At 42.1% G+C, this 22486-nt stretch overlaps 1 protein-coding gene across 2 annotated transcripts in view; it reads right to left on the bottom strand.

The window, feature by feature from the left end:
* Nucleotides 1-22486, bottom strand: part of ZYX (zyxin) — a 45143-nt gene that overhangs the window by 12036 nt on the left and 10621 nt on the right. The window contains exons 1-6 of one of the 2 annotated variants that reach the window (XM_077455103.1): nucleotides 18631-18779; nucleotides 18069-18332; nucleotides 12158-12372; nucleotides 6749-7501; nucleotides 5884-6001; nucleotides 208-377 (exon numbers count right to left, since the gene is read on the bottom strand). In XM_077455103.1, the coding sequence (XP_077311229.1) occupies nucleotides 208-377; nucleotides 5884-6001; nucleotides 6749-7501; nucleotides 12158-12372; nucleotides 18069-18332; nucleotides 18631-18694 (1584 nt within the window). In that variant the 5' untranslated portion in view covers nucleotides 18695-18779. Of the gene's footprint in view, nucleotides 1-207; nucleotides 378-5883; nucleotides 6002-6748; nucleotides 7502-12157; nucleotides 12373-18068; nucleotides 18333-18630; nucleotides 18780-22486 lie in introns of those variants that run through there. The other variant, XM_077455105.1, reaches the window with a different exon arrangement.

Genomic DNA, 22486 nt, shown 5'->3' with positions numbered 1-22486 from the left:
TCAGTCATTATTAGGAAGTTAGAAAACACATCCAGTTAAACAGAATGATCCAGTTACAGTATATTATTTATTGGATAGTGTTAGTAGTTAAATTGCTTTCACTGGCTGCTTTCTGTAAAGCTGTATTTATACTTTGTATTTGTACTTATACTTAGCAAACCCCCTTCTTCTGGCATTCAATATCCAGGTGGCAACTGATGCACTTACCTGGTAGCAGTCCTCACAGAGTGGACGTCCCTTGTTCTCGTAGTACTGCTGACCTTGGAGCTGCTGTTCACACTTAGAACATGTAAAGCAATGTACATGGTATAGGTGTTCCCCTGCTCGCACCACCGTCTCTGTCCGAGAAAGACCCTTACCGCAGAATCCGCAGAGATCTGAGGGGGGGAGGATAACCAACAATTGACAATCAACAACCAGTCCATAAATGGTCCTTCTCAATATCATCCACTATAATCATATAGTACATTCTCATCAAACATCTAGTAGTAATTGGTCACAACATTCAACTGGACTTGTTCTGTAGCCAGTGGCGGCTGAAGTTCAATATAACTAATGCCGATTTCCTCCCGCGTGTGGGAGACAGATGGGAAGGCTGTGATCAGTGGCCTTACTTTAGGAGGCCGATGACAAGGTGGTGCTGGATCCGGGGTAGGGCTCCTGGAGGTTTAGAGAGACTGTCACTGCCCTTCCTCACTCAAGCTTGCTGAGTAATGAGCCAGGGCCATTATTTCAGGAAGTGGGTCTTCAGACGCTTCCTGATTGGCCCGGGAGGAGAAGCAGGAAGACATTAGGGAATATTAATTTGCTAATGTCACACAACTGGGTGGGCTCAGGGTGCAGTGCTCTGCTCCCTGAGCCAACCCTTTTTTTAAGCCAATTAGAGCATCAGGCTCTAATCATCTGCTTAAAAAAAAAAGTTTAAAAACCATTTGTCCAGCAACCTGCATGTAGATTAGGGGTCAGGCGCATGGATTGGGGTTGGCTTGTAGCTTCTCCAAGCCAATTCTTCCGTTCTAGTGAGTCAGGAACATTCCCCATCCTTTATATCCTCACAGGTAGCAAATACATCAATCCAATCACCATGGAAAGGCAGGTGTTATTGTCCAAGAACAGAATGGGAGGTGTGAAAGTTGTGAAACCACCATGTTTTAGTTACATAATTCCATTTTAGGGCAAGGGAGTCTGCATAGGTGTCAATCATTGGATTTACATGGTTGAAGGTGTGAATTGCTGCCAAAGTAGAGATCTTAGAAGAGTAGGTATATGTTGAAGACAGATGGGGTCACAGACCCACATACCTGTTCAGCAATTGTTCCAGACATAGATGGCCTATTTCACACCTCTTTGTGAACTAGTTGTCCCCAATGTCCAAAATGTACAACTTAATGTGCTCAAATTGATATCACTTTTCCATAATCAGTAGGTAGACTGCTAGGACTTGACCTGTAGAATTTGCCCTCCAAGGTTGAGCAATTTGTTTGTTGAGAGGTTGCCAAGTTTATCCAGTGTACCCCAATCTACATGCATTCAATAACTTTTACACCTCCCATCTTGTTCTTGGACAACATCATCTGCCTTTCCATGGTGGTTGGATTAAGGTGTCTGGATATAAATAGATATAAACACTGAGGTATATTTCTGCCAGTCACTAAAAATGAAGAAGTGGTCTGGATAAACCACCCTTTTGAAAAGTTTTTACCCTAGGAGGAACCCCTAAAATAATTTTTAGGCCTTAAGAAGCCCTCACTGCAACCAATTAATTGGGGGTCAATGGGAAAATGCCTCTCACATCGATAGTCAGTAGGAACAATGCAACCCTTAAAGCAGTGGGTAGAAAGCCACCAATGCAGGCAGATTAAAAGATCACTGGTGTCATGCTGCTGGCTTTGCCAAGTGGTGTTGGCCCAGGAACTATGCAGGCATCATCAAATGGGAGCACAATCAACCACCATTTAAGGAACCCCTTGCAACCTCTAGCGAAACCCTGGATGAAAATGGCTGGAATAAGCTATGAAACATCTAAAACACTGCAGAAGTCCAGTTGAATGTGGATAATTCTACTAGATATACATTGACACATATGGTCGAGACTTTACTTTCCTAGTTTTGGCACCAGCAGGAGGTTTTTTTTCCAGAGGTAACGCAGTTCGGGCCCCTCCAGCACTGAATGAATGTAATAGCAATGGGTGCTGGAGGATCTATTGTCACTGGTGGGGGATCTATTTTTGTGTGGGGGGCAATTGTTGCTGGGAGGGATCTACTGTTGCTGGCTCCTGGAGAATCTTGATTCTGGCTGCTGGCAAATCAGTTTTTTCCTGGGGGTCTATTGTATTGTTGCTTGGGATGCACTTTATAAAAGAGGGGGTCCATTGTTGCTGGAGGGGGGGGGGGATAATGTGTGAGGAATCTATTATTGCTAGGGGATCTATTATTGCTTGTGTGAGTTCTATTGTTGCTGGAGGGGTCTATTGTTGCTTGTTTTCAGTAACAAACACTAAACAAATTACTTAGCACCACAAAATGATACTTGGTTCTTTAGTCTCTAAAAGAGGCGGTACTGTGAGGTGGTTAGGAGGTGGAACAAAGGGCTAGTGCTTGGAGATGGGTAGGGGGTGGAGACAAGAGGAAACTCAGAAGGGGGAGTTGATGCACCTATTCTGTGAGGAAAAAAAAAAAAAAAAAAAAACTTGGGCACTACACAGGGTTCCAAATTGCAGAAAACCTCCCTGATCCATCTCTACTTACCAGAACATTTGCATGCATTGAATGCTTTACCTTAGTAGTGGGTTCCTGTCCCTATCCTGCCACTTGCTTCAAGTACACCTGAAGGACATGGGGCATCTCATTTATCAGGTTCCCCATCAAGATGACCACTAAGGTCTTGTGAGATTTCATCATCCAATCAATCAAACAATGTTCTTCCCCAAGAGAGCCAGTGGGGTAAGGGAAGACACTTTCCCACATCGAACCCCACCCCACCTGTAATAGCAGCGTGATGCCACCTACAGGCTGGAAAATAGCCTGCAGCTGGCTACAAGCTGCACAGATTTCTGACAAGCACTAGTGGCAGAAGCCAGTGGATACAGGTGAGGCTTGAGTCCTACTTTAACATGACCAAACGTAATACAATCTGATAGTAGAACAGACAGACCCACACGTATAGCTTATTAGAAATCAAAACAGAAGGTTGTACAACTGTACAATTCTGACATAAATCCTAACACTACCCACTTCTAATGAAAATCAAAATAGGGCTTCTTTCCCATCTGGGCTCATTAATACATGGCAGTTTCAGATTAAAAAGTTTGACAGCAAGTCTACAGTGGCTAATCTGCGTGAGAACCAGTAAACAGATTTCTAGTCTGGAAACAATTAGAAGGAGATTTAATTAAGGACTCCAGATCTAATTCACGTGTCTACAAATAACATTTATACCCTTCAGTATAAAATTAAATTTTGACATACCAACCAAAACCAGCACATAGCACCATGCAAATGACCACCGACAACAATACTGCCATCACTAAATCACCGACTTTTGCAAATAGGACAGTGCTTCCAAAAGGTGACGTCCTTAATGGCCAAATGTATTTTGTCACCCCTCTGAATGCTTATATTCAGGTGTTTCTAGATAAGGGTACTGTTAATGTTGACTCCCAGCCTTCCCTTCAGTCTTGCACAGTTGTACAGGCTCCTCTCGGGTACTGAAATTGCTTACGTGAGTTTCTGAAAATGTGCATAAGAAGCTGTAGTAAGTCCAATAGAGCCCGCCTTCCTAGCTGGAGAATACCTAACCTTTTCCACCCCAGCTTGATTGTTCCTGGCCTGACCCTTTCAATCATTGTACAGTAAAACCTTGGATTGTGAACATAATTAGTTCCGGAAACAGGCTTGTAATCCAAAGCACTCGTATATCAAAGCAAATTTCCCCATAACAAATAATGGAAACTGACGATTCATTCCACAACCATTTATTCATAAGTCCTTCAGTCTATAGTCCATATAAAAAGATTATAGCAATGTGACTTTAAGGCAACTTCAAGGCAACTTCCATTAAAGTCTATGGGCACAAGTCAGATAGAAGTCGCCTGGAAGTAGTACAGGAACCTTTTCTAAAGTTGGAGTGACTTTAGTAGTGCTAATTGAGACAGCTCTCATTGACTAAAAGGGGATTTCACATGTCACGCAACTTGGAGTCTCACAAGTTGGATCCCAAGTCGTGGCAATGTGGACCAAACCTAAAAAGGTTGAACCTTCATTAAATGTAACCATATTGCTACACTTAGAGGCGCCTCTCTTCTCTTTTATACTCAGTTGTTATGTGGCGCTACTCGTATTGGAAGACCTTGCTGGTATATCAAGTTAAAATTTATTTTAAAATGTTGTCTTGTAAAACACTCACAGACCAAGTTACTCGCAGTCCAAGGTTTTACTGTATATCGGTTCTTTTAACTATGGAGCCTCTGCATCACTAGATACATTTTTACCATTTAAATTAACATTAAATTAGAATTCAAATAAAATTAAGTAAAGCAGAATTGAATCCTGGAATTTTATTCTAATGCTTCAAAACTTGTACCCTTACCCAAACGTCAATACTCCCCTTTTGAAGGCACTGAAGCCTTCAATAGGTGCAACATCCATGCTAGCAGACACTGCAACCCACGCTGAAGCTGGTACGTTTTCCTGTATTCATAACAGAATGTGAGCTCAAAAATGGATGAAAATAGTTACCAACATCCAAAAAAAGACCAAAAATATTCAAACTACATAAATTAAGCTGACAGTTGGCCCCGTTTCGCGATTCCGGCAGGGCTCCAGCTTTCACTGGTGACCCTGGCCGGTTAAACACTTATGATTTCCACTTAACTTATGCTCTGAAGCGTTTACATTAGAACAGACAAACCTCACCTAATGACAATCCCTTTAAACACAGCACACAGTATTCAACTAGTCTCCGATACGCAAAAGGGTCACATTTAATTTTGTGCCATGTTGGAGACAGACTGGACTTGCCTTCAAACTACAGAAGAATTAATGGTCACCTTGAGAGCCACTCAAATTGAAATTGTATTTGGAATATGGGCAATAAAACTCTAATCATTTTGGAGACTATCCCCATGATTACTTTGGAACCAGGAACATTGTTGGCAGCATCTAGCAAAGTTTTATTAGTCCAAAATGTCTTTTTCCACCAATAAAGTAGTTAAGATTGACTAAGTGTATGGCCAGCTTTTGACTTTGAACCAAAATAGACAAGCCCAGAATATGGTCTAAAGGCCCTAGTTGCAAGCTTTGCTCCAATGGAGTGATTTAGAATGTTCTGAAGCCTAATGCCGCATACACACGATTGGAATTTTGGTCAGAAAAAGCTATGATGGTTTTTCTGATGGAATTCCGTTCAAGCTTGCATACACATGGTCACACAAAAGTTCTCTGAACTTTCGACCGTCAAGAACGCAGTGATGTATAACACTAAGACGAGCCGAGAAGTTCAGAGCTCCCGAGTTCCAATGCTTCTGAGTATGCGTCGAATTGTTTCCAAGCATGCGTAGGAATTTTGCGTGTGGGAATTTGTACAGACAATTGAAATTTCCGATTTGAACTTTTTCCGACTGAAAAATAGAGAACCTGCTCTCAATCTTTTGCTGGCCAGCAAACGTCCGATGGAGCATACACACAATCGCATTTTCTGACCAAAAGCTCTCATCGGACTTTCCGATCGTGTGTACGGGGCATAAGGGTCACTTCCAACATTTGTCAATAGTGGCCTCCATATTTTTCTTGGGTTAAGTTTCTTTTTAAAGCCTGAGTAATACTGGAAGGCAAGACAATCACACAACATGAAGCTTTAGTGATTAAAAAGAAAATGGTATGTACCCATGACGTGTCCTTCTCCTGTGGGCTGTTTGTCCATCTCCTGCATTAACTGCTGAGTCAGCATTTCCAGCTCTTCCACTTCCTTCATGTTTAGGGTAGTGGAGCCAGCAGTCCGATTCTGCAAGAGAACAACATTACACTGGAAGAATTGCCTACCCACGATAATTCATCTGCCCAATTATATTTCTCATGGCTGACATCAGGGTTGATTTACTAAACCTAGAGATTGCAAAATCTGGTGCAGCTCTACATAGAAACCAATCAGTTTCCAGGTTTTTTGTCAAGCCTTAAATTGAACAAGCTAAAGTTAGAAGCCGATTGGCTACCATACACAGCCACACCAGATTTTGCACTCTCCAGTTTTAGTAAATCAACCCCATCATGTTTACGGCCTTTTTTTCAGATTTTTTTTTGTATCCAATTGGTAAGATTTCTCCACAAAAAGCAGCACGCAAATCTCCCATAGGAGATATCCCCTCAAGACAGTTGTCTCTGAAACAAGTGTTCCATCCATTCATGTCCTAGTAATAAGATAACATTTTGGATTTTCCCTCACTTTCAGTCCTGGGGACAATGGTCAATAGGAGAAACCAGAAGCAGTAAAAACCCAACAAAGCTAACCTTTTTCTACACTACCCAAAATTAGAATTAATAAATTTTTGGTTTAAAAATACTATTTAAACCCAAGAAGTCCAACCAATCCAGACAGTTTTATCCAGATAGAGAGATCTATGGTTGGATCTCCTGGGATGACTGGCCAACTATTGTAGGATAAACATGAGATTGGACAATTTAAATAACTTGTCACAACCACTGTTGCCTCACTTTCACATTCAATTTAAAGCATTATTTTAAAGTTCCTTACTGGCTCAGAAGGTCTTTGCAGGCTTGGCTGAGGTCCTCTGGTCTGCACGCCATCTGACTGCGGCCTTGGCGACTGAAAATATTCCGGTTGTGTTTTAGGGACAGAGGTCCCATTTGCTTTTATCACTCCGCTTTTAACACTCTCTGGTGGCACAAAATTTCTGCTAAACTCCTTCTGCGGGGCTGGAGCCCTGACATTTTCATCCGGTCTGGCTTTTTCAAGCACTTGAGGCTTTTCTCGTTGATGTGCATAGTTGAATCCTGGTGACCGTACAGATGATGGTATGGAGGATGCTGGAGGTTCAGACACCGCAGGCTGCAGTGGTGGAAACTTTTGCTGTGGTGGTCGCGAGGCCTCTGAACTTGGCTCTGCTGGCCGGGGAGAGAAAGTGTGTGGAGCAGAAGGATTCGGAACAAAGGTGTGAGATGGAGTCGGTTTTGGAGAAAATGATGGTGCGCTTGGCTTTGGGGAGAAGGTCTGAGCTGGCGGAGGGTTAGCGGCAGGTGGTGAAGGGGAATATGTGTGAGGAGCTGAGACTTTTGGAACAAATGGAGAAGCAGGCTTTGGAGCAACTGGTGCAGGAGCGGCGGGCTTAGGGCTGAAAGATGACGGGCCAACGGGCTTGGGGGAAAATGTAGGAGGATTTTTTGGAGAAAATGTTGATGGGGGAGTGGGCTTGGAAGGAACTGGTGCAGCAGGTTTCGGTGCAGATACTAGTTGAATAGGTGGAGCTGGAGGAGGTGGTGGTAGAACCTGTGAACCAAGAGTGAAGTACTTTTGTAGATCAAAGTTAGGTTTTAAAGTAAACGATCCAGATTTGCGCCATGCATACAGTATATTTATAATTATACACACATATACATACACACACACAATATATATATATATATATATAATGTTATAAGGCATGCCTATAAAGAAAAATCCTTTAAAAACGAACGTTCCTGCAGGGCTGAAAATTTGAGAAATTGGAGACTAAGGCCGCGTACACACGCGGGGACTGTTCGCTCAACTTTCAGCGGACAGTCTGCTGAACAAAGTTTTTCGAAAATTCCGAAAAACTGTCCGCTGAAACTTTGTTTCAGCGAACAGTCCCCTCATGTGTAGGCTTGTTCGTCAAACTAAGTTCCGCGCATGCTCAGAAAGGATTTACACGCCGAAGTTTGCATTGCAGTGTATAGGACGTCGTTTTCTAGTCCCGTCGTACGTGCCGTTCACGTCATCGCGCACGGTTTCAGCGGACTGTTCGTTCGTCGTGTGTGGGCAAGTCCGTCCATGCTAATTTTGAGCGGACTGTCCGCTGAAACTGTTTGACGGACAAAGTTGAGCGAACAGTCCCCGCGTGTGTACGCGGCCTAAGAGATAACAGCCTTCCTTTGCTGAAACAAAACCCTCCATGGTTGGTGGAGAGATGAAAGGAAGCACAAACAGGACTTCCAACAGGAAGAAATGGGGGGGGGGGGGGGGATGACAAGCTAGTGAAAAAATAATCTTTGTAATCAAACTACCATAACTCAAAAAGGAAACATAACATTATAAGATAATGAGTGTATATAAAACTCAAGAGCAATATCTGTACATTGCATCTTTTCAAGTAATTTACCAAACACAACTTTCCATTATGGTACTTCCAGTAACTGTAAAGACTGACGATAAATTAATTTTTGTTTTTCCATCCTGTAATAGGACTTAATCTTTCTACAGTTCACAGAAGAGCAAAATGGAAAACGAAGTAAAAAAGTGAATGGCAGGCTCGCTCATGAAAAAAAAAGTTAAAGCCAGCAAAGTTAAAGTAGAATTATAGGCAAAACATTTTCTTTTGGAGAGCAAGTGAAGGTTATGACCCCTGTCTGTTTTTTGTTTTTTTTCACCATCTGTGTCCCATTGCAGAGATTTCCCTTCGCATCCTGTCCCATAGCTAAACAGGAAGTGAGAGGAAATCTCTGCAAATTAAAGGAAGTCCTTGGGGACCCCTAGCTCACCAGAACTAGTGTCCACATTGGAAGATTTCCCCTCTATTACTTCTCTAGTGACAACCCAAAATTTTGAGTTTTCCTTTACTTTCCACCTTCAATGATAATGGTAAACAGGACAAATAGGGAAGAGGGTGAATCTTCTTAATGGGGGCACAGACAGCAATAAAAACTGACAGGGGGTTCTAGTCCCTCATCAATCTATCCAAAAAAAAAAACACCTGTATGTATAGCCATTTTTTCATGGAGAAGGGAAGAGTTAAATCGTAACTCTACTTTTATTGAGAAAAAAAACAAACTAACAAACATGGATGATCTGTGTACATTGCAATGATTTTACCAAACTTTGGTAGATTCCTACCTTTTGTTACTCTGAAGAAATCACTTTTCTGTCTCCATGGGGGGGGGGGAGAGTCTAATGACAGTGGTTTCATAATTATGAGTCAGCTGCTGCACCTGCAGGGCACTAATAAGGAAATCTGCTGGGCCTGCATGCCCTTTAGCTGTGATTTCCTATTGAAAGTATCTCACCAAAAATTACATTTTTGTTGCAGGGAATGTCTGAAATCTGACTTGTATCTTAGTGCAGACTTCTGTGAAAATTGGTGAGCCAATCACACAAACAGGAAATTATGTTTCTGGGGACGTTCTGTACACATTATGTGTACAGAACACCTCCAGATTGCCATATTGCATTTTCAGAAAAATTACAGAGCTGCACATAGAAAAGGAAAGGTAATTTTTAAAAAATATTCAACTACAATGTGACTGGTGTTGCAATTGTATATGCTATATTATTTTTTTGTTATTTGTTATTTTTCTCCCCACAAAAATGGAGTTACCCTTTAAAGCCCCTAGCAGGGTATTTTTTGCTTTTTGTGCCCCCGTCGGGGAGATTTTCCTTTTGATACAACAGGAAATGAGAGGAAATTCCCCCAAACTGAGGGGAATTTTTATCTTAGATGTCCCTAGAGAATTTGTCCCCATTGGAAATTTCCTCTTACCCCTTGCTTTGGTATACAATTTTGGATTTTTTTTTGGGGGGGGGGGGGGGGGGAGTTAAACCTTCCATATCCTATCTACAAATGACAACAATATTGTTTTTACATAGGCTTCAAAAATAGAAAAAGGTAAAGACACAATTGCATTTAACAAAATTGATTCAAGTGGGTTATTTTCATCAATAATAAAACAGGTAAAATAATCAATAAATACTTAGGCAGCACCAATCGCAAAACATCAATTTCGTACTTCATAAATAGGATCTTACATTAATAGAAGCAATCCAGGCTGTGTAGATTATAAATACTCTGATCAATGTAGTGTTCCAAATTGAAAGAACAGCAGTAAGTTGGGTAGAATGAAGAAAGCTCCAAATGTATGGTTGACAATCTCGTTTAGTTTTTGTTTTTTTGTTCATCATCAAACAGGGATCCCTAAACTTTTCAAAGGGTCAGTACACCATCCTTCAGACTAGGAGGGGCTAGACTGATCAGTTGGTTTAAAAAATGCCCCAATGTGGGAGTAAACAATACCTTAGGTTTGGTGGAGAGAGGACGCAAAAAAATGCACCAAGGGTTTGGTGGTCAGTGGAAAGAAATGATCTAGCGCCTCTAGTCAGCCGAAGGAGGAATAATGCCCCATGACCAGTGGTGGATTAAACTCTGTGGAGGCCCCTAGGCACTCAAAACCTTGGGCCCCCCCTTGCAGGTTCCGGGAGCTTTCTTGTGTGTGCGCTCTAGTTGGATAACATTGAATTAAGTAGTGTGCAACTGTACATTACATGGACGTAGGTTGCATACAATTCTTTCACAAAACTGACAGCTGAATGAGGATGAGCTCTTAAAGCGGTAGTAAAGTCATTTTTTTTCACTTTGACCTACAGGTAAGCCTATAATAAGGCTTACCTGTAGGTTATAAGAATATCTCCTAAACCTGTACGGTTTAGGAGATATTCCCTTTGGAAGCAGCTGCTGACTTCAGCAGGGCATGCGCTCCGAGTTCCCGGCTGAAGGTTCGGCAGATGCTGCCGGACCTAGCCGGGAAAGAAGTCTCCCGTGAGGGAGTGATGACATCGCAGCAGACCGAGATGACCTGCCGACACCTCGTTCTAAGTTAAGTATATCATAATGAGCTAGTATGCAGTGCATACTAGCTCATTATGCCTTTTGCCTTACAGGTTTAAAAAAACAAAAACAATCTGTGGGTTTACTACCGCTTTAAGAGACAAACTAATATAAATCTGATATCTACAGATTAAGGACTTTAAGTTGTTCTAGGGTACATTACATTAATACAGGATTTTCTCTAGCGTCTTTAATGTAAAGTTTTTTCTTTTGAGTTGATTATATCTTTTGTGAACAATGTAAAAGCTTCATTGCAAAATTTCCATTCATGATCCAATCAATATTTTTGTGATCCATTGTTGTGGGGCCCTGAAACGGCATGGGGCCCATAGGCCAGTGTCTACTCTGCCTAATTGGTAATCCAGCACTGCCTATCACTTGTGTCATTTGAGGCACTAGTACCCCATAATTGGCATCAGTCAGTGGAATAATTCCCCATTGTTGGTGTAGGTTGTTGGTGCATACAGGTGAATGTAGCCCCATCAGTGGAGCCAGTGGAAGGAATTGTGCCCTACCAGGGATGTCAACGGAAGGCATTGTGTGGTGTCAGCAGAAGGTATTGTGCCCCATCGGTGGTGTAGATGGAAGGCATTGTGCCCCATCGGTGGTGTAGAAGGAAGGCATTGTGCCCCATCGGTAGTGTAGAAGGAAGGCATTGTGCCCCATCGGTAGTGTAGAAGGAAGGCATTGTGCCCCATCGGTAGTGTAGAAGGAAGGCATTGTGCCCCATCAATGATGTTAGTGGGAATAATTGTGCCCATCGCTGGATGTCAGTGGGGGAAATTATGCTCTATCATTGATGTCAATGGGAGGAAATCTGTCTCGTTATTGGTGTGAATTGAAAGAATGGCATCCCATCATATTATAAGGAATAGTGCCCCCAAAGGTTATCTGTAGCCCTGATCAAAAAGAATCAATAGAGCCCTCAAAATGCACTGTCTATAGTTTGTACTCCCATGACAAATAAAAATTGAGCTGGACTGTTGGCCATACGTCTACTGTTCCCTTCATTCTACCAAACTTAAATTGTTGTTCTGGGGACCTCCTCTTCTGATCCGTTGGATCTGAGAAAGCAGCCTCCTAACTAAAAGGACAGCATCTAAATATCTACCAAAATCCTGATCCAACTTATCTTCAAATAAAAATAATAGTTTATTGGTCAGTTAACAAAGCATGAACTTTGGTGGCAAGGCAATGCTTTAAAAAAAAAATGGTACTACTTGGCTTCTAGAAACAAAAAAAGGGGTGCAAGAAAATATTCCAAAATAGTGCATAAAAATGTTCAACAAATCCTATTTGTTCTCTCTTACCTGAATATCACTGGCTTCTTCCAGCGGAGGTGGTGATGGGAAGGATTCCTCTGCAGGGGGCGGGAAGGGTTCCGCAAACTCAGGAGGTGGAGGAGGGGGGAAACTAGACGTGGGGGAGCCAAGAACATCGTCACTGAAGGAAGGTGGAGGAGGTGGAAAAGACCCTGGGCTCAAGATGGAGTCATCGTTGGGAGGGGGAGGAGGCAGGACAAATTCTATAGGAAAAAAGAGCAACTAATGAGGCAACAAAAAAAAGCAAAATAAAGGATTTCTATGAGGAATGAAAGTACTCCAACGTGTTCAAATACATTTGTATAAATTAAAGTGACTATTACTTTAATATAAATGCTATACATGCACAACAATAGCAGAATATACTGTATAAGCTTAGCAACTAGGATCAAGTAAGGTAAATGATAATTATCCACTTTAAATATGTCCAGATAATTCAACCACTTTATGCTCACCTAGACACAAGCCATAAGTGCTCCTACCCACCTGGGGCTCTTGACTCAAGACCAGGAGCCAGTGCCCCAGGAGACAGGGTCTAGCAAAACCCCTGAATACAACTTTTGGTTATTCTGAGGTGCAAGTGCACTCGAAATCTGGCCATATACTTGATTCCTTCATCTACGCTAAACAAAATGGATAAAGGGATTTCTATGTTGCTGGTAGGCCCAACCAGGGAACAAACTTTGGCCAAAAGAACAGGAATCTAGTGAAATGCAATCTACATATGGGCAGCTGAAGGAGATCATTTCATTATGTATATTGTTACTTATGTGTAGGCCATCATTTATCTCCATGCCATGGTTTCCATATAATTTGTACTTTATGGTTTCAGGGAATGATGCACTTCTTTTCGTAATGCGACAGCATCCATTGAATCCAGAAGCACACACTTGGCATATCCCCCAATTTCTACAGTGATCATTTTCAAATTTAACATTATTGTATAGAAACTAGAAGAATACTGATCTGCTAATTTCTCAAGATGGCAAATTGCACCTTCACAACACTAGACTAAATTCTGCACGTTATATTTCCTAATGGGACACTTGGGAAAAGAGTAATTGAAAACAAGATTTGAACTCCCAGAGTCTGTAACTGCACAGATAACAGGTTGATTCAGGACCCCCTGTGGCAACCAGTATGGAAGTGCCCTTGACCTACATTGGACAAGATAACATTTTGCATGGTTTCCCCAGCATTTATGTCTGTTGTATTTGGCGGGGGGGGGGGGGGGTTCATTAAGCAATAACGAGATCCGTCAGCAGGTGGTGGTTAGCAAACACATCTTTACCTTTAGGGGCCACACATACAAGGACATCCCAAGAACATTTGGTGTCCTCTCTGTAGGACCCTAATCATGTTGGATGTGAATAATTATTGATCCGACAATGTAGAACACCTAATTAATTCAATAAGCCAGTGCTGCAGATTTTGTCATCAAAAAAATAAATAAATAAAAAAATACATCACACTTTTTGCCACTCCATACCAAATATGAAGGTCTAGCCAACCAATCGCTTCTGGACCAAAAGCCACTGACCACATGTCCAAATATGTTCAGATATCCACTACTAGCTTGGGATTCAGAACTTCACACAACAAGACAAATACAAATACACAAATGATCTACATATATGGGAGCCATTTTATCTGCCAATAGATTTTTATTGTTGTCCATCCAGTTCCGTTATCTGTCAGATAACATTCCTGTCAAGCAGAGGGAGGAGACCTGATGGCCAATTCCTCTTTTCATACCATGTTGCATATTAAATTCATATTTCATTCATATTTAGGGTATAACATGGAACATGATGACATTCTGCAGCCCCCTCCCTCAAACTGGTCACACCCCTCATTCTCTATATTTTCTCCATCTGTGCCATCCATTTACTGGTCCATTCCAGGATCTGTTAATGGAAAAACCACAAGTCACATTTGCCACTGCAGTAGAGGGACTCATAGTTCACAACAGAACACACGTGCGGTAAGGTCACCCTACCCATAGTCCATTGATTACTTCATCCTGCTACATAATCGAAGGTCTGTACCTCTGTATGGACCAAAGGCTTGTGGGAAAATCTGCAGGAGCTCGTGTATTGCCCTGATGGTAGTTGCATTGGTTTCCAGACTCCAAATGAAAAAATAATTTTAAAATGCAATATAGGTGAATTTATTAATGTTTCATTTATCAAAAAGCAGATTATGCCTTTAAGCAATACTAACAGGTCTTCTCCCTACCCCAGTTAGTGATTAGACAGTAAAGGAAAAGCGGTACCACAATGAGTGTATCTCTCCGTCACTCTGCCAGCTCCTTCCACTACAGCACAATTTACTTGAACTGCTTCTCTCCCCCAGTCTAAACTCTGCTGTACAAGGTCTGCAAGAGGCTGATACCAGGTCACATGTAAGTACTTTCACTGCCTGTATTTTAAAATTACTGAATTTAATGCTTTATTTATTAATTTACAGCTACAGTTCAGCTTTAATACTGGAACTTTTGCCACTGCAGTTTGCAAGTCTTTACTGAATTTGTAGAAGGTGTGAGCTGGCATACTTACAGGCAAAACCTGAGTTCCCTCAAACAGCAAAGTTTACAAAAGGTGTAAATAACATGAAAATGTGTCTACAGTTCCCATCATTTGCAAAAGATTTTGAAGCTGCATAGGAACACAACAAAGTTCGCCAATTTTAATAGATCATTATTGTGAACAAAATTTGTCAATGTTTTTAATGGAATGAGGACTATGCCGCTCACCAAACAAAGGCGCACTGAATTTTAGTTGATGTTACCGAAGTACGCAATTTTTAAATGTTCCTGCAGTTACTGGAAGGTCTCTCGATTTGGAGTCACTGGTGTTTCCGGTTTAATGGCCCTTTTAATTTTCTCTTTAGCTTTCTCTGGGAGACAATGAATCTTAATTATCTGGCTGCATGGCTCCCCGATCCCCTGATTACAATATTACCGTCATAATACGGCGAGCGCGGCTGAGCCACAGTTTACATGAACAGCCGGATGTCATGTAAACAAAATAACTTCATTCAGCATGGGGCTGGTTCATGCAAGTAAGTACACGTCTTTTATTAACCTCTTGCTGGCCATGTAACGCATATATGCGTGGCAAAAAGGGTGGGCTTTGATGCCCATGCACCAATGTGCGACCAATATTTCCATGTTAAAAGCATGGTCACTGCGTGCTCCCAGCACAGCGCCCAAGTTTTTGGTCTCTAGTAATGACCGGTAGTTGGCAGGAATGGCTTCTGATCATGTGACCACTGTGCCAGCCATTCACAGTGGTACTGTGATCAGGCAGACCTTCCCAACTTCAAGTGTAACAGCCCAGTTAAAGCTACACCAGGGCTGGACAGGAAGATGTGAAATGAATTCATGTGCATTTTCGGTAAGTGCAAATTATGGAGTAAAGTAATAGTACAGTGGGACAATACAGTGGCTAGATATTCTGCCTTGCGGCAATCAAGTCCTCAGTTCAAATCCTGGCTAGACATGACTTGCATGGCGTTTTCATGTTCTCCCGGTTCTTGCAGGATTTCCTCTGGGTACCCTAGTTTCATTCCCCACCCCAAAGACAAACTGGTAGGTCAAATGGCTCCTGTCTAAATTGGCCACATGTTTACATGAGAGATTGTTCACTGTACAAACTGATCATACAGATTTTCCTTCAATTACATAGTTTGAGTAAATTTGAAGGAGACTGTAAAACCATATTATATTGTGTATGTCCAGTTTTAGATTGTAAGCTCCTTGGAGGTAGGGACTGATGTGTACAATATGTAAAGCACTGTGTCAGTTGTGTACCATTTGAAAGATTTTCTTCACTTCTTGTCCCAGAAACAGGATAACCCAACCCCTGCACCAGCGGAGATAACACAACCCCTGCACCAGCGGAGATAACACAACCCCTGCACCAGCGGAGATAAACACAACCCCTGCACCAGCGGAGATAAACACAACCCCTGCACCAATGGGGTAAGCCAACCCCTGCACCAATGGGGTAAGCCAACCCCTGCACCAATGGGGTAAGCCAACCCCTATACTAAGGGGGTAACCCAACCAATACAGAAGTGGGGTAACCCCATCCATATACCAATGGGGTAACCCGAGGCTTCCAGCACTACACCTCCTGTTTATCCATTGAGCCACGTTTGTTCACTGTGGTCAGACATCGACTGAATGGCCACAAGTGCCCGTCCCCTTACTGCTATGACAAGAATTTCTTCAACAAACTCCAAGACATTCCAGGAAATAGGGCCCCTCCCAAACCAAACAGGTGTCAGGCACAACAAACCGATTTAGAATCAGAGTGTTCACAGCCACAAAGAAAACAGGTGACATTTCAGGGGAGAACACCACCCGTGTCAAAATTCTCAGATGGGAGCTGTTGGCCTGGACAAAGAAATATTCTGGTTGAGGACACCAGAACTACTACGGTGGTCTGAGATTTTCAGCTTTTAACAGGTCTTCTGTTTAAACACATGACCAACCAGCCCTCAGAGATTGGAAATGAAGCCTTTCAGGGAGGCTCTGTCAATTAACATTCTGCAAATGCTAGTTGCCTGGCTGTCATGTTGATTCTCTTGAATGAATCAACTCTTTTGAGTCACTGACTTGGAGCGAGTAAGCAGACAAGTATTGCTGCAAACTTACAAGCTATTGACTCAAACCATGGAAGCCAGCAAGTGGAACTGTCGGGTACTTGTTTACAGTGCCGCACGAAAAAAAAAACTAAGATATACCTGTGCTCAAAACCTAATAGCTTGTGCATACGTATAATTTATCAGATGCTAAAGGGGTGTGACTGCATATTAACACTGGAAAATGACTAACTGAGTTTTCAGGGTTATCCAGGATTTCTAGAGCCACAACAAAAAGTACAGCCTCCCCCACCACAAGAAAATGAAAATGAAAAGGACAGCCTCCCCCGCCACAACAAAAAGGAGGATCAGTGTGTCTGATTCCTTAGTGGCCGTAGCTCATCATGAAAGCACTTGTTTCGAAGTCCCACAGGAGACCCTCCTATACTGATGCTTATAACAAAAAGCGGCAGTTGGCTTGCTTTTTTTTTTTTTTTTTTAATACAAAAAGTGACAGTTTTTTTTTTGAAGTGACAGTTTTTTGTTTTTAAAAAAGTGAGTTTTTGTTTTGTTTTTTGTGACAATTTAAAAAAAAAAAAAATGTGTTTAAAAAAAAAAAAAAGTTTTTTTAAAAAGTCAGTTAAAAAAACTCACTTTAAAAAAAAAAGTGACATAAAAAAAAAAAAAAAAAAGTGAGTAAAAAAAAAAGTGGCAGTTCCTTTGAGAAAAGTTAGTTGCTTTAACTCCTTGTCATACACAGTAAGGCCTCATTCACAGGGATGGCTGGAATAGCATTGCTCTGAAAAGCTTTGCGCTGCGAATTGTTTTTTGGAGCTGGTTGACAGGAGGTTATATGTTGCCTCCTGGACTCCTGTTCTTTAGTGAAATCACGGTGAAAATGCGTTGCATTAAAGGCAGTTACAGCACAGACGCATATACCAGAATAGTGGCACCACCTGACAAAAGAGACATGCTGTATAAAATTTTTGCTGTGCCACAAATCAACCGTGGCACAGATATTTCCACCAGCAATGTTAGGTCACCCGCCTGTTGTTACTGCCCCACCTGCATTAATAAGGTGAGACTTTTGTGAACTTATGCTAAGCAGCCCTGTCTAAGTCGTGCCGCTGACTCCGCCAAGGGTTAATGTAGCCCAACCACAACACGTCATACCCATTCCAGAAAACACGCAATCCGAAATCAGCTTCCTACGCATTCCTCCGGGGAAGAAAAACACGCTCAGTAAACAGATACAAATGTCACAAACAATCTTCTCCCTCGGAACACTACAAACAGATGTTTCCGTTACCTTCCTGCTCTCCGCTAGATGGCACCGCGGGTGGGATCTCTCCAACTTTTCCTAAGAAAGCCTTGACGCCAGGGCCTTCCAGGGACCCCGCCGAGGCGTTCTTGGGCTCTGCTTCTTCCGGGGCCCTGAAGGGGTTCACCTTGGGCTTGGGGGGCACCACGGGGGCGAACTTCTTGGGCTGGTTGTAGAACGAAGGCGTGGAGATGTTGATGGTGAAGGAGGAGGTCATCCGGGTGGCGGGGGCTGCTGGGTCCATTGTGATGTCTATTGTATGAAAAAAAGAAAGGGAAGAGATGTTAAACACAATATTGTAACCAGACTACAGATCGTACAGGAGGGTGTATTAAAAAAAAAAAAGAAAGAAAAAAAAATGGTTAAAAAGCAGCGGCGTTCAGGATCCCGATGAACATTGTTCAGGATGCTGTAACCCCTTGAGTGCCGGAGACAATGTGACACAATGGCCAGCTTGCCATGGCCTCCTCTTTGCAATGTGATCTGGGCACCGCAACGTGCATGGAGTTAAACGCGTATAAAGGGCGGTTAAGTGTAATCGAACTCTCACTGTGATCAAATCCTGCAGAAGAGATCCCTGCTAGCTCAAGGTTGAACGCCTTTCCTCTTCTCATCTCTCTGGCTGCGTCTGTCTCCCTCTGTTTCCATGGCAATATTCCCGGGGGTTCCTGCACAGCTCAGCACTTTATTCCAGGCCCTCTCCTATGGAGGCCGTCCAGAGCGGGGGATTGTGGTCCGGGATCGCAGGCAACTCTAATAGATGCCAATAATGTAGCGTGGCTGCCTACATGTTACACGCTTACACCTTATTTATAAAGACATGGCCCTTCCGATTCTGTCTGCCCCAGCGTTGTAAAGCGCTACGCAAACTGTTGGCGCTATATAAATCCTATATAAGAAGAATAAAGAAACGCAGGCCGTAGGGTCGTACAATACAGTACAGAAGCCCCAAGTGTTTATTATCTATTCCGCCACAGCTGCAGCTCATTAAAATCCCATCATGGAACATTTACTTAATGTATAACCCAACGCAATGACATTCATTTCCTAAACAACTTTGTATCATAAACGATTGCCCTTTTTTTTTAACCACTTCAGCTCCGGAAGATTTACCCCCTTCATAACTATGCCATTTTTTATGATACGTCACTGTAACTGAAAACTGCACGGTTGTGCGATGCTGTATCCAAATAAAAATTATATAGATCTAGATCATTTTAATTTGGGTACAGCATCGCACAATCGATATCTATATTATAAAATATATATATTTTTTTTTTTATATTGTCACTGATTTCCGCAAAGTGTCAGTTAGTGTCCGATCTGTCCGCCGCAGTCCCGGTATAAGCCGCTGATCAAGGCCATGACTAGTAAAAAAACAAAAATCCATAACTATATCCCATAGTTTGTAGACGCCATAGCGTTTGTGCAAACAAATATACGCTTATTTCGATTTTTTTTTTTTTTACCAAAAATATGTAGCAGAATACATATTGGCCTAAAATTATTGTAAATATTACATTTTTTTTATTTTATGTGTTTTTATAGCAAAAAGTGATTATATATATATATATATATATATATATATATATATATATATATATATATATATTTGGGTACAGCATTGCACAATCGATATCTATATTATAAAAAAAAATGTATATATATATATATATATATATATATATATATATATATATATTTTTTTAAATAATATAGATATTGATTGTGCGATGCTGTACCCAAATATATATATATATATATATATATATATATATATATATATATATATATCACTTTCTGCTATAAAAACGCATAAAATAAAAAAAATGTAATGTTTACAATAATTTTAGGCCAATATGTATTCTGCTACATATTTTTAGTAAAAAAAAAAAAAAAAATCGAAAAAAGCGTATATTTGTTTGCACAAACGCTATGGCGTCTACAAACTATGGGATATAGTTATGGATTTTTGCTTTTTTACTAGTCATGGCCTTGATCAGCGGCTTATACCGGGACTGCGGCGGACAGATCGGACACTAACTGACACTTTGCGGAAATCAGTGACACCAATATAGTGATCAGTGCTAAAGATATGCACTGTTACTGTACTAATGACACTGGCTGGGAAGGGGTTAACATCTAGGCTGATCAAAGGGTTAAGTGTGGTTAGCCAATGTTTGTGTGCTGTGGGGGAGGTGCTTGTACTATGAGAAGGCATGGATTAGTGCTTCTGCTTTGCAGGAACACAGGATCAATACCTTCCCTACTGACAGAATGGCGATCTGCCTTGTTTACATAGACAGACTGCTGTGTCCAGAATGATCGGCAGATCCTGCTGATTGTTTCTCGTTATATCCAATCACAGAGGAAACAGGTCACCGGCGGCACTTGTACGTGCACCAGACGTGCTAGAGTACTAGGTACGCGATTGTGCGCAAGGGAGCTGCCTTTGCCAACATATATTTATAATATACGGTCGGCAAGTGGTTAATACAGCTAACCTTTTGTCATTCTATGTTGCATCTCAGTGCTGCTGATCTCCCGCAGCCACTTCATGTCTACATGCAGAGGAGTGAGGGGTGCATGGCATTTAGGGGCAGTGCAGGGACTTTTGTTTACACAGGCGAAGGAGCATTTTGTTGCTGCTGGCGCCGATCCTGATGGCATTTCTCAGGACAGGTTTCTTTTTGGTGAGAACATTAGACCATGTGTGTTAAAACTACTTATAGGCCTCATGCAGACAGGACTTTCTTTTTATTTTTTTATTTTTTTTTATTGCCCATATGCCCCCTGGCAAGAAAAAAAGCAACTTAAAAAAGTGCACTTAAAGCCACGTTTTTGCACACACATTTAGGAGCGTTTGGGCATTCATTGAAGCTATTGGCCAGAACCTTCATTTATTTTGGCCATTGGAATGAACGCGCAGTCACTAAATGTGCCTAGTGTTTAGATGCGTTTAGACATATTTAGGCTAGGTTTACACTGGTGCAATGCAGACATGGCAAGTGATGTGCACAGGAATGCAGTACTATACAGTTTGCATGGATGAAATCACATTCAAATCATTTTTCCCCCCGTACCTGAATCACACTTATGTTCACACCCATGCAATGCGATTCTGGCAATCACACTGCTTTTTGCAGTCTGTTTCGGGGTGTCGTTAAGATAACATTGACACAGATTGCATGGATGCCGAGCGATTGCAATGCGATGCACAGAAACACACAGGATTCGCTGCGTTTCCCGTGCCGCATAAGTGTGAACTTAGGCTAGGTTCAGACTATGGATCACCTATGAATCGCACAGGCATGCACAACGCATTCCTACAGGGCTTAGGTAGGTTCAGTATTTTTTCTGCCCAAAATATCCTGTCCAGAACACGCTGGTGGTGTGTTTTGTTCAGGCTGTAAACATTCCTCTCTTATGTGTGCATGGCCAAAAACAGAGGGGCGCTTATAAGTGAAAAAAAAAAAAAAAAAGCCTGTAAAAGCCGCGTTTTCCCCCCCCCCCCGCCTCTTGTGCATGAGGCCGTAGTCTCCACATGACAGGGTGACCACGCTGAAGGACAATTGCGAGACAGACTGTTGTCGCACCATAAAAGGAAGTGACCAAATGAGTACCTTCATGGCAGGGTCAGCAAGGATTATAGTGATGAAAGCTGCAGATTAACCACTTGCTTGCTGGGCACTTAAACCCCCTTCCTGCCCAGGCCAATTTTCATCGCTGTCACACTTTGAATGATATTTGCACAATCGTGCTACAATTACCCAAAGTAAAAAAAGACAATTTTTTTTTTGGGGGGGGGGGGGGGGGTAATTTTTCTCTTTCATTGATATGCGCTGATGAGGCTGTACTGATAGGTGGCACTGGTGGGCACTGATAGATAGCAGTGCTTAGCAGTACTGATATGCACTGGTAGGTGGCACTGGTAGGCAGTTCCGGGACAAGATCATTCAGTGCCCAGGGCAAAGATGCCAAACTGCGCCCCCTCTTTCCCTTAGAGTTAGGGTCAGGTTGCCCCCTATCCCTGCAATAAACCATTGTGCCAGGGGCAGCCACCCCTCCTGCCCACCCCTTGTCCTGGCCCTGCTGGTGGGCACTTATTAGCAGCATTGGGTGTGCAGTGTGCGGAATCTATCTCCCGTTTACAGAAGGCGGTAAGCTGCTTTTTTTTTCACCTTACGCTGTCAGCCGATTACCTGCTTCTGTTTTCATCACATGATCAGCTGTCATTGGCATACATGGACACCCTTTGGCAATTTAGGCAGCTACAGCGCGGTTGCAAAGAGGTTAAAAATAAAATTTATTAAAAAGACATAAAGGGATTGATTTACTGAAACTGGACCATGCGAAATCTGTTGCAGCTGTGCATGGTAGCCACTAGCCAATTAGCTTTCAGGTTT

Source organism: Lithobates pipiens, unplaced genomic scaffold, assembly GCF_037356315.1.
Source record: "Lithobates pipiens isolate NorthernLeopardFrog02 unplaced genomic scaffold, aLitPip1_a1.2 Scaffold_25, whole genome shotgun sequence".
Classification (NCBI taxonomy): domain Eukaryota; kingdom Metazoa; phylum Chordata; class Amphibia; order Anura; family Ranidae; genus Lithobates; species Lithobates pipiens.
This window is presented reverse-complemented; position numbering and strand designations above follow the sequence as displayed.